The sequence below is a fragment of the Sylvia atricapilla genome, chromosome W (assembly GCF_009819655.1).
Source record: "Sylvia atricapilla isolate bSylAtr1 chromosome W, bSylAtr1.pri, whole genome shotgun sequence".
Classification (NCBI taxonomy): Eukaryota; Metazoa; Chordata; class Aves; order Passeriformes; family Sylviidae; genus Sylvia; species Sylvia atricapilla.
The window spans coordinates 17,901,627-17,914,009 of NC_089173.1; the positions used below are offsets into that span (position 1 = coordinate 17,901,627).

Consider the following 12,383-nt stretch of genomic DNA (forward strand, 5'->3'; position numbering starts at 1 on the left):
TTGGGTATGGGGTGAAGCCTCCAGCACTGTGCAATACTTCCTCCTATGGGCAGCAGTGAGGGTAGAGGTGTGCCTGGGGTAGTGCAGGGGAGGGGTAGTGGAGGAGAGAGGGCTGGCTGCACCTGCAGGAACGCCAGGGCAGGGAGTGGACTGGAGACAGAAAGGAGCCTATGACCCTGAGTTAGCTACAGCAACTTTGTGAGCTCAGTTGATACAGGAATTGCATTTAATTTCCTCCTGTCTGAGCAGGTGGAGAACAGGATTTATGATGAGTGGCAGATAACAAAAGCTGGTTCTGTTGCTGAGCTCCACAATTATAAGCAGCTGGGCTCTTTAAAGAAATTTAATGCAGATTGTACTTGCAGTGACAACAGCTTGTACGCCGGAACAGCCTTGTGCCTTACGTGGAGCAGCTGTAATGTCTGCTGCAGGCACAACTCTTTCTGAGGGGGCCAAGTCCCTCTTAAGGCCACAGAGGCCCTCATAGCAGTCCCACTGTTCTTGTGTTTGTTTCACTAGTTTAAAAAACCCCAAAACAACGGAGTGGACTCTTTAAGGCAGCCAAACCCAGAGCCCGCCACTAGGTCCTGCACAGGCACTGTGCGTGGCGGAGGAGTCACAGCCACAACCCAGGATAGGAAAGGCAACGTCTTGCACAGACTGTCTGGGCCAGCTGCCCCTGCTGAGCTACAGTGACTACAGCTAGGCCCCACTTCTTCCAAAAGAGGCCTTTTTCATCTTGAATACCAGTGATGCTCTTACTGCCTTCCTTGGCATCACCAAGCTCTAACAACCTGGTGCAAACCTAAGTTAGGGAGGAGGAGCTTCACTTCTTTCCCTATAAAGTACCAGGCTTCTTCCACTCCTACAGTACCATCTGCTAGAGCCCAGTGTTCTTGACAGCAGAATTCAAACATAGGGAGAAAAAATAATGCACGAAAAACAACCCCAAACAAAATGGAAAAAAACTACTTTCAGAATTAACTGCCATATTTTTTTCACAGCAGCAGAAAGTTGTTTGTTACTCAGCAGGCCAAGCAGGCAGAAGCTCTGCTGCAGCCAGGCAGAGAGGAGAGGACACTTGATCTCTGCTTCCTGAGTCTTACCTGCCAGGGCAGTCTCTCCTCTTCCTCAGCACCCTGCTGGGATGAAAATCCCTCTAACAGCTCACCACCAGGACATTCTGAGGTTAGGCATCCTCACCTCAGCCCTGAGAGCATTTAAAAACAAAGCAGAACAAGAGGTGGGGAAAAAAATGTAGAGGAGGATGTAATTATTTGGAGAGGCAAATATAAGCAGCAGAAAACTGAAGGTGATGGCTGAGACATGGCAACAGGAGACCAGACAAAAACACTGCATTAGGACTGGCTTAGCAGTACAGGATCATCTGCAGACCCCACTGCTGACAGAATAACCAGCATTTCTAGGCCTGCCTCACTCCTGGATCTTCCAAGGTCAATTGCTATCCTTTAAGCTTCCCAAGCATGAAGTGAGCTCCAAGGCTCACAGAGCACTGTCCTGTAACCCTGCCCACAAAGCAGCGCAGATGGAGGTCAGAGGCTGCTTCCCCGTAAATGAGGGAAGCACTCCAGCCTCTCAGTGGCATAAGCTGGCCCTGGAGAGCTTCCACACTCACACATGGTCAGAGCAAGGCCAGAAGTTTCCTGGGAAATTGCCTTCACCAGATACAAGCACTGGTACAGGGATGAAGCAGAGAAATAACCAGGAACAGATTTGGTTTTGTTCAGGATTAAAGAGCTGATAGTCCAAGTAAAAAAATAAGTTATATAATATAACAGTCCCCACAAGCTACACGAGCATCTTTGAGCGTTAGCTCTGCATTTACCTCCAGTTTTTATATTTCACACTTCACCATGGTATCTGCACATGTCAACTGTACTCCAAGGTAGAAACATGCTGGAATTCTCAGTCTCATTTGCTAGCAATGAAGGTACCTTCAGTGATTCTCAGAATAGGAGACTCAAGGCAGAAATCTATGACTAAAACTACCACTAAACTGGTTAAGGTTTACATACTGTACACACAGCAGAGACAAGACCTTGATATATGTATTTCTCAAGAATAATCAACTTTTCACACTTTTTTAATACAAAGTGTGACAAAACCTTTTTTTTCTTTTCAGAAATAAAACTTTATTTGTCATTAATACCAATTTTACATACAAGTTTATGCCCCCAAACTGCATTTCCTTTGCTTTTTTAATTTTTTTAAAAAAGTTTTTCCTTCCTTGTTCAAGAAGAATAAGGGACCTATAATTTTAAACTATGTCAAATTTCTTCTCATTGGACATGTGTGTTTGCTATTACAAAACTAATAAAATGTGAAGGAAGAAGTAATAGCAAAGACACATATGTTGCAGAGTTTCTTAGAGAGCGAGGACATGATTTATATTTGGATTGAGGGTTGAGCAACTCCAGACTGAGCCCTTTGGCCTACAAGGCCTGTGTAGGTCTCTGTGGCACAGTGAAAATTCATGTTAAGGTGTCCCAGGGAATAGTGGATTTTTAGGTATAGTGTTGTGGCATGAACAGTTCAGCCACCTTAAGAATAAGATAAATAGTGTTTGTTTGCATTTTTTGTATGGCCTGTCATTGTAAACTATACTGGGAATCTATATAACCCGCTGTCTGAGAGAGAATAAACGGAGAACGTCATGCTAGCCACAGTGGTTTGACCTCGTTGCTCTCTGTCTGGCCCCTTATTATTTAGTGTCTCAGTTACACACATACAGTAACAGCACTACTGCTTTTGGGTTGTGCTAATGTGCTTGAACAGAATTCAGTCGGTCCTACACATCTAACAACATTTTAAAAATTATATTGCCAAAGTAAAAGTCGTTAATGTCATTATTACCCACAAAAAAAAAAAAATGCAGCATCTCTTTCTTTAGTCGAGTGTCCAGTGTCTGCTCAAAGGGGACACCTCACCTCAGTTTGCTTGGGGCATGATAAGCTCATAATGCCCAACCTGGCCTTCCTGCTTCAGCTGATCTAACAGATCTTCCTTGCGCCGCTTCCTGCTCACCACCAAGTATCTGTTGTGTCCCTGCCCATGGGATTTACTTTTAAGACCATATTTTTGGGCAATTTGATGTATCTGCTTCCGCTCATCCATGGTCAGTTCTCTAGAGAAAGTCAAGTCAATGTGACTGTCTGAGCGTGCATAGTTTCGAATGATCTCTTCAATATCTCTCTTAGCGATTCTGTTCACTCGTTCTACATCAAGCCCAAGTCCTTCCCTTTTGAACTGCTCCTTTACTGAAATAGGCTCCCTAATTCCTTCACCATCTTTCCCTAGGCCACCACCTGTCCAGCCCATTTTTCTTAAAATTTGGTTCCCAATGTTGTCTTCTTTGATCTTCTGTTTGAAAGCCTCTTCTGCTGATCGACCCCGAATCTCATTTCTGGAGATGACATCTTCGACAGTGCCTTTCTTCAGGTTATTAACAACAGTTGGCTGAGTCTTTTTGAGGATTTTCACGGCTTCCTCTGCCGCCTCATGCTTGACAGATTTCTTCACTCCAACTGCTTCTGCAATGAATTCATCTTCAAGCATCACCTTGCATTTCCATCGCATGCCTGTCATCCTCTCAAAGACATACTCCACCGTCATCTTGTTGAACTGGGCGGTGTCATTTAGGGTACACACCGGGTTACTGGAGTTCTCATAGATCACCAGGTCCTTCAGGTCCTTCTTCCTCCCGGAGCCCCGTGATGAGCAGCCCACTTTCTGCACCTGGGTCACTTTCAGGGATGCTATATTTGACTGCATCTTCTGCAGGATTTTCAGTGCCTCCTCAGCTGCTGCATGCTTGCTGGTCTTTTTTGTGCCAAATCCCTCAGCCAGGCAGTGATCTTGGAGATACACCTGACAACGCCACGAGCGGTTGGGCATTAATTCATACTTATATTCAACAGACATTTTGTTATATGAGGCAGAATTGTTAAGAATTCCTATTGCATCGCTGGCATTCTCTGTGAGGACAAAACTAGTCCAGTCTTTGTTGGTATTCATGGAACCTTTCATGGATTCAGTACCAGGCTGCACTGGGACACAGTCCCTGTTGGCAACTACGAACTCCTCATGAGGTTTGAGAGCAGGAGGGAAATCTGGGCGGCACACACCTGCTTCACACACCACCAGATCCTCGTGGTAGGTGTGCTTGAACTTCCGCTGAACAACTTGAACTTCCACGGATTTCTTCAGCAGCTTCACTGCCTGCTCTGCAGCTCGATCCCGAGATCCATTCTTGCTGCCAGCATAGCCAGTGGCCAGGTAGACATTCTGACATCGCACCTCACAAGCGAAGCCATCTGTCAGGAGCTTCTTGCTCTTGGGGAGGTCAGCAGGGGCAATCTCTTTCAGAGGAACATAAATATATTCAGGGTTTGTCTTGCATGCCTGAATTGAACGTGTCAAAAGATACGTGAAGTTAATTTTATCCGTCCCAGTGTTTGCATCTGGATTAGTAAGATTTTTCCAGACAGCTGCTGACAGTTTCTCCATAAAGCTCTGCTTCAGCATTATTGCTGACGGAGGGAAAGTCTCTGATGCAGACGGGGCAGTTGAAGGGGAAACAGAAACCTGCAAGGTGCTGCTTGTGGTAGAGTCCACACTATTCACAGCCTTCTTGGCTGCTGCTGCTGGGCCTGAAAAGCCAAGCCCAGCTGAGCTGGAGAGCTGGGGATCCACCTCTCGTGCATTCACAAAACAATTTTTACAGTTTTCAGCTGGCTGTGCCATGCTGTTTGTATTTGCCTCCTGGTTCACCTGCATTTGGTTATCCAGAGACTTTTCCTTCTTCCCATCCTTCTCAGCACTGGTGACAAAATGTATGGGCTCAAAGCGTGGTCGCACTCGGAACCTGGGAACCACCTTTTTGGGTGGCTCAGGAATCTCTTCTGGCTCTGGACCTATGAGATGGAAGAAAATTACACAATTACCAATATGTGCTATGACAGGAAGACAGTGTTTTCAGAAAGTGATCTTCAAGAGAAGCCTGCAGGCTCTGAACACAGGATTTACATTCCTTAGTCAAAACCCAAAAGGTTTCCTTCCAAAAGACATTTACAGTTCATCAAAGACAATCAGTCATTCTTGTGCAGGTCACTACAGTGGTATTTCCACCTTCACAGCTACCACACAAAAATCTCTACATATTTAGTCACATGATTGCTGCCTTCCAACATTGCCCACTGACCCATTTCTGAAGTTAATCCCTTCAAATCTACTAAAATGAGTAAAATTATGGTCAACAAGACAGAACACCAGAGCAGGACTAGAGTCTCACCTCTGACTCTGCTGCAGGGTTGCAGTATGATGTCAGATAAACTACTTTATCATCAGGTCTTTTCATCTGAGGTGGAACACAGTGGTACCAAACCCTCCTTTCCAAAACACACAGAGCTGTTGCTGACTTAATAGAAGCACGTTTTTTCTCAGTGTAATTGCTTTGGGCTAAAGGGCAGCAAACATGAAGAAATCTGCCCCAGCCTCAAGGGACAGCTGTAGTGACTGAGGGTCCCATCACTGACAGACCTCTTGTTTCTTCTCCAGAAGAAATGCAAATGAGACAGACTATCCTGGCATGCACAGCTACTGCAGAAAGGGAGAATAAAATAGCTGACAAGCAAATATGCTACATCTAAGAGCTGGTTACACAAGACTTCTCCTGTGGAAGATTGAGCACCCACATGCTGACAAGGTACATGTGTGTAACTTCATCAGAGAAGCAAAAGGCCAGCTCAGTGCCAGGAAATGCTGCCTAATCCAGTGCCAATGTGTGTGGCCCTGCTGTAGGTCAGGCTGTCTAGACATCAACCACCACAGCACAGGTATCACCATCCAGCTTGCTGCAGGTGAAAAAAACACCTGCACATAGCATAAACAGCCCTTCCTTCGTACTGAAATCAGGTGACAAAGCTCTTACACAATAAATCCTTTGCCCATCAGTTTTGATGAATTATGGCAAGGTTTGCATTTCTTCCTTCATCTGTTTTTGATGGTTGCACTGCAGCAGCACCTAAAGGCTTTTGCCAGCAGAACAACTCATTATGCCATCTGTGCAACAAGCCCTGGAGAACCCTCAGGGCTGCTGCCTGTGACAGACAAAACAAGGGCAAAGAGCACTATCTCAAGTTTTGCAGCTGGCCCATGGAAGCACAGAAAGATTGCTGGCTGTCAAAATAAGGGAAGCAACTTTGGCAGAGCTAGAAATTATATCCAAGTCCAGAGGAGTCCTGTGCTGTCTGACCATTTGTGCCTCACACAGCCAACCTGCTGACTGACAGGAGCCTGCCTGCACCCAGGCACAATTCCCACCCCTCTCCAGAGGGAGGGCAGGCAGCTCTGAAGGTGCCATGGAGAAGCCAGCAGACAGAGCCATCAAACTGCCAGCCCTCTCTGCCTGCTCCATTTCCTCCACTGGAAAACTACAAGCTGGAACACTGATCCCTAAGACCATAGGACTTGGCTGACATGTACAGCACTCTTCCAGGCTCAGCAGGGAGAAAAAAAACCCCAAAACTACATATCATGTCTACTCCCCATCCCCTCAAAGCTCCAAGCAGGTTCTAACTCAAAATCAATGAGCTGAACTCCACATCTCTATGTACATGTACAATCCTTCCTTGGGTCAGAACATCACCCCTCACCACAGCAGACAAAGCCAGACAGGTATTTGATTCCAGACACCATCCCTAAGGGAAACCAATTACCTAATAATTGAAATGAAAAATGGTGTTTTCTTAAGCAAAGATAGAACTCCGTGTGAATCATGCACATGGCAGAGGAGGAGGAACTGTACTGCAGTCCAGCAGAGCACACCACGGGCACTTCCCTCCAGTTTGCTGTGCCAGCTGTCCTGGAGGCAGCCCCATGGCACACTGGTGTCCCCACGCTCCCAGTGATGCCCACCAAACAGGGACAGGGAAAGGGTCATTGACACAGGCAGATGTACTCACTGTCTGATGTAGAGTGGTATCTCTTTAGCTTCCTGTTGGGCACCAACTCATATGACCTCGTTTCCCCAATGTCGATGCCTTCAGCCATCTTGAGAACCTTCTCCATGACCTGCACACCGTATCTGTGAGGGTTCAACAGCAGAACACCTCAGAGCAAGCCCCACAGGGCAGCATACATGCACACATAAGCTTTTATTATGTAAAACAAGAACTAAAGCTGTCTGAGACACAGCAGCAGGTGCAAGGGAGATGCTCCTCTGATCCTGCTGGAACAGAGCACAGCACTGACCACTGTCCCCCTGCCACAGCTGGTCTGGCATGGGCACACAGCCACACACCAGCTGACCTGGCTCTGCATGAACCCACTTTTGATTAAACCATGCAGCTACCACACTGACAGTATTCTAAACTGAAATTTCAATACATTATCTGAGAAAATACAGTATTTGGCAGAGCTGCCAGGAGCACTAATGAACACTGGGGTGTGAAGGAGGAGCAGCAGCTTCAGTGAATCAGAGCTCAGACTGGCACTGGAATCCTGTGTAGAGCAGTAGACAGAGCCTGCACATCACCAACACTGCAACTGCCATGTCAGGTGACAAAGATACTACTTAGCCTTCATCGAGCACTCTTTAAAAAGCCAAACTGAAGTCTACCTGGGTGCTGTAACCAAAATATTTTAGGTTCCTGAACCGCGAGAGAGGTGAGGTGGCTGTGACAAGCTCTGAGCAAACCATGACCCTGCTGCAATACCCACAGTTCCACACAGGCCCATCCCTCTATGCCTGACATCCCTCACCAGCTCAGTTTGCCATTGCTCTGGGGATCTGTCACATGATTTCGAGCCATTTGCACGCTGAGGCTGAACAGGAAAAAAACCCCAAACCTTTCTATCCAAGAAGAGCCTGGAAACATGGCCTGACAGCCTCTGACAGCTTCACACCATGGTTCGGAAAGAAGGAAGAGCAATGCTGCACCTGTTCTATGGTATGCTGACCTTCCAAAGTCAGAAAGCATCAGGGCGCTACCCACAGACAGGAGCCCACAACTGTCCCAACAGCCAGGGCTGCAATGATTTGCACCAGCTTCTAAATACTGCTGTTCCAAGGGCTCTGGAAATCTACTCAAGCTCCACTCAAGAAAGGTTTTTTCTGCTCCTGATTTAGAGGGCCAAGCAGAAATTAGATCCATATAAATTTCTGGGTGAGAACTCTGAGCACAGACTACTGTAGTCCCTGCTTCACCAGCACAGATCAGCCCTCAGTGGAGGCAGTGGAACCTGGAATGGGAAGAAAATTCCAGAAGGGATAAAAGGGAGATGAGATAGTGGTGATACCCTGTTGTGGGTTAGGATTTTTCCTTTTGTTTCATTCTCTCAGGGAATTTTGTCCCATCTGTTGCTAAGAGAAGGTAACAACCAGTACTTAAGAGAGACTAAAGAAATGGCCAAGGTGGGTGAAGTGTGCAGCTTGCTACTCTCTTACCTGGGGGATTTTCTCTTTGGAAGGGCAAAGATACCATGAGATTCTGACTAGGCTCAGCTTCTCTTCCTCTCTCACTGTCGCATCAGAGGAGAACAGTTGAGCTGTTGCTTGCTGTGAGGAGAATTTGCTGCCACCGCCAGAGCCCAGCCCTGTACTGCTTTTCCTACCATGGGTGAGCCTTAGCTCATAAGAACAGCCACTGAAGTGGGACTTTATTAACACCCTACCTCACTGGAAAGGACCCTCACTATCTACTTAGGTGCCTCAGGGGAAAAAACCCGGGACCTGACCCCCTCCCAGAGGGCATGTCTCCCAGCTGCATGTGGCAGCTGCTTGCAGAAACCCATCTGTGGCTGCCCAGCCCCAGTGTTTTCTGCCACTGCCTTGGGCTTTTTCGCTACACTTTAATCCTGCACTCCATGTCCACCTGACTCCCAAAGCTCCCACTAGGGCTACACAGTTTCTGTTACATTTTGTTTGCCACCCTTGGGGAATCATCACACTGCCCTGCCCAGCCAGGAGCCAGCAGTGCCCCTGCCGGCTGTGCCCAGAACTGCACCACAGGGGAAGGTGCCGCAGCCAAGAGAGGCTGTCATTGGGTTTGTGTTCTGTTCCTTGGTGCTGCCGCTGCTGGTGTTTGTTTGCCTTGTTTTACATATACATACCAGTAAAGAACTGTTATTCCTTTCCCCATATCTTTGCCTGAAAACCCTTAATTTCAAAGTTATAACAATTTGGAGGGAAGGGGATCATATTCTCCATTGCAAAGGAGGTTCCCGCCTTTGTTGGCAGACACCTGTCTTTCAAACAAAGACATATTCTCATCCTCTTGCAGCCAAAGGGGAGAGGAGTGGGAATCTGTTTTTCTCTCTGGCTTACAGGGACAAGATGACATTACCTGTGATGGACAATGTCTCTTTCCAGCAGGGTGCAAGAACAGTGTCAGATTTGACACCTGTCGTTCTTCACAAAAGATAGAGACCTTTAGGGCTCATATTTCTGCTGGGGGCAGGGAAGAGATCAACCAGTCTCAGCATGTGTTTGTCTAATCTGGCCAGAGGAACCCAGTGCCTCCAGTACCTAACTGAAGTCTCCCTGCTGTGACTCTAATAGGTTATCCCTTACCCTGATCCCTGTAGCTCTGGAGCATGCTGCTTTCCTGCACCACTGCCCCCATTCTCAGCCACTTGTAACATATCTGGGAATAGGAGCACCTTCTCTCATTCATGCCTAAACTAAATGAAGCCTTTTATTTAACCCCTTCCTCACAGACCATGTATTCTAAGCCTTCTGGATGCTTTCCACATCCTCTCCCAGCAAAACACTCACTCAGATTTCATAGCAAAGACTCTGATCTGTTCCTCACAGAACAGCCTGAGTTGGAAGGGACCCATAAGGATTATCAAGTCCAAGTCTTGAGTGAATGGCCCATACGGGGATTGAACCTACAACATTGTCATTATCAGCACCCTGCTCTAACCAGCTGAACTACTCTGACAAACAGGTTGTCTTCAGCTGGCAAGGAATCAGCATTAGGAAAACAAAACAAAACCCCAAAACAAACACCAGCCAACAAACTTGAGAGAAAACAACAAAAATCCCTCAAACTTTGAAGCTATTTACTTGATAAATCAACAACAGCTCTTCCCAAACAGCAAAAGGCAGTTCCAGGGAACGCTGTGGGTTCCTTCCTTCCCCAGGCAACTGTAAGTAAAGCTAGAATTGTTTTAACAGTACAGTATGTTCCTGTGCAGTGCTCCCAGACAGGCACACCAGCTCTGGGAAAACATCTTCACTGATATTAGCTCCAGACTGCATCCTGCCCAAATCTCATCTCCCCTGAGAGCTGCAGGTGAAGGAGTCCATCACAGAAAGTATGTGCACTGACATGCTTAAACTGCATCAGGTTTTGGGATTTAGAAACTTCCCACACAGTTGTTCACTTCTATTACCAGCACCCTGTAACTGTTTATTGCACCATTCCCAAAAGCCCTGGCACAGAGAAGGTCCCCCATTAGGACAGCACACAAACACATTAATATGGACCACACAGACTACATGAAGAAGACATTCTCAATTTTAACATATTGTTCAAGCTTTGGAATTTGAAACTAATTTAAATCTACATTAAATTTTGGCGCTTGCAGAGCAGAACAGTTTAGTACTTGACCCAGGAAAAAAAAAAAAAAAAAAAAAAAAAAAGGAAACAGGCAGATCTGTATTTCATGTTGATTTTGCTCTGTAGAGATGACACAAAGTACTCCCCCACAAGGCTGTGGGATGGAACATTATTAAAAGTCCATCCATGTGCCGTCAATGCTCACAAGCTCCTCTGTCACTGCACAGTTTGCAGAAGTTGGTCGTTAAGCAACTGCTTCCGTCCAGATAAAAACAATCCCATAATCAAAGGTGTCAGTGGAACGTGGGTGACGTTTCTGCAGATCGCCACAACCTGGCTATGGAGAGTACTGCTGGATGAAAGGATATCCCTTCCATTCTCCACGCCTATTTCTCCCAGAAAAGCTGAATGTTCAGGGGACTGTACAGGCTGCTTTGTGCTCAGAGGGAAACTCTCTCCTCACTTAAATGACACAGCACAGCATCACAAGCTTAACGACTCCTGGGGGCAGGACATCAAAAACTACTTGCAAAACACACAAACTTTTCCAGTGGCTTGCTCCCCTCTACGTACAAACACCGGCATATTCAAGCAAACAAAACTGGCCAGGGACAGAAGTTCTCTTGCATCAGCCCCTTTTTATCCCAGCTCTTCTGCGGCTACTTTCTAAAACGCATCTGGGGCCGAGATTCGGCCACGACGGGAGCCTGCACCCCTTCTCCCGCGGGGGCCCCTGACCCGGCTTGAAACTTCCACCCAGGCTCCTGCCCGCAGCACGGGTCGTCCTACTGAGCCCCCGACCCCTGCCGTCCTGCGGGGTAACCCCGGCTGACAGCGAGCGCCGAGCCCAGGGAGCCGAGAAACTGCCCACTGCCCGATGTGTCCCCCAGGCCTCACCTGCAGCCCATGAAGACGTGGTTGGTCCAGAGCACGGAGAGCGCCAGTAGCTGGTCGATGGCGGCGCCGGGGTACGCGGGGAGGTGGCGGAGGATGAAGCGGCGGCGCAGCGCCCATTGCCGATCGGTCTCGTTGTATTGTCGCCATTGCTCCAACACCGCCTCGGGCACCGCCTCCGGCTGTGGCTCTGCCGGCGGCGGCATGGTGGGCAAAGGCCGCGGGGCCGAATCCCGCCAGGGGCGCGGACTCACCAGGCCCGGGCGCGTACGGCGGGGCCAGGCCCCACGTGTGGACCAGGCCGCGGCTCACTGCGGGCCACCGCAGCCCAGCCTCAGCTCTCCCGTCACTTGCCCACCCCGGCCCCGTTCCCTGGCGGTCTCGCCCCGCAAGTGCCGTCGCGATGCCGGTCCCGCTCCCGGTTCCGCTCCCGTCACTCGCGCGGAGCCGAACGGCGCGGCCTGGTCGGCGCCGCGTGACGTGGCCGCGCGTCACGATCGCGCGCGACACTGCGAGAAAAAGCTGCCATGGCGGGGACGGAGCCGCCGGCCTCAGCGCCCCCTGTCGGCGGGGCTGCCACGCGCGGGGAAAGGGGCGGGGCCTGAGTGGAGGGGGCGAAGCCAGAAGGGGCGGGGCCGGAGTGGTCCCCGAGGCAGTCCCGCTCCTCGCCCGCCCTCCCTGGAACCCAGGGATCTCTCCACGGGGCTGACTCTGCCCCAGGCCTTGCCGAACAGCCGCGGTCGCCCCTGGAGCGGCCCTGCCCGCGAGGATGCGCTGCCCGGGGCCAGGAACCGCCATCCTCACCCGGCTTCGGCTTCCCCGTGACCGATCGGAGCTGTCCGGAGCGCCGGGCCCAGCGCCGTCGGCCCCGCGAGCAGCACCCACACACACCACAGCAGCCGC

At 49.1% G+C, this 12,383-nt stretch overlaps 1 protein-coding gene and 1 long non-coding RNA gene across 2 annotated transcripts in view; one reads left to right on the top strand and one right to left on the bottom strand.

Annotated features, from left to right (window-relative positions):
* LOC136373319 (uncharacterized) overlaps positions 1-12,383 on the top strand; it is a 573,809-nt gene that overhangs the window by 462,928 nt on the left and 98,498 nt on the right. The window lies entirely within an intron of this gene.
* Positions 2,128-11,925, bottom strand: LOC136373313 (NF-kappa-B-repressing factor-like). The gene is made up of 3 exons (XM_066338209.1): positions 11,484-11,925; positions 6,984-7,105; positions 2,128-4,934 (listed from the first exon to the last, which is right to left on the bottom strand). Exons 1-3 carry the CDS (start codon positions 11,684-11,686, stop codon positions 2,950-2,952), a joined length of 2,310 nt encoding a protein of 769 aa, XP_066194306.1. The 5' UTR covers positions 11,687-11,925; the 3' UTR covers positions 2,128-2,949.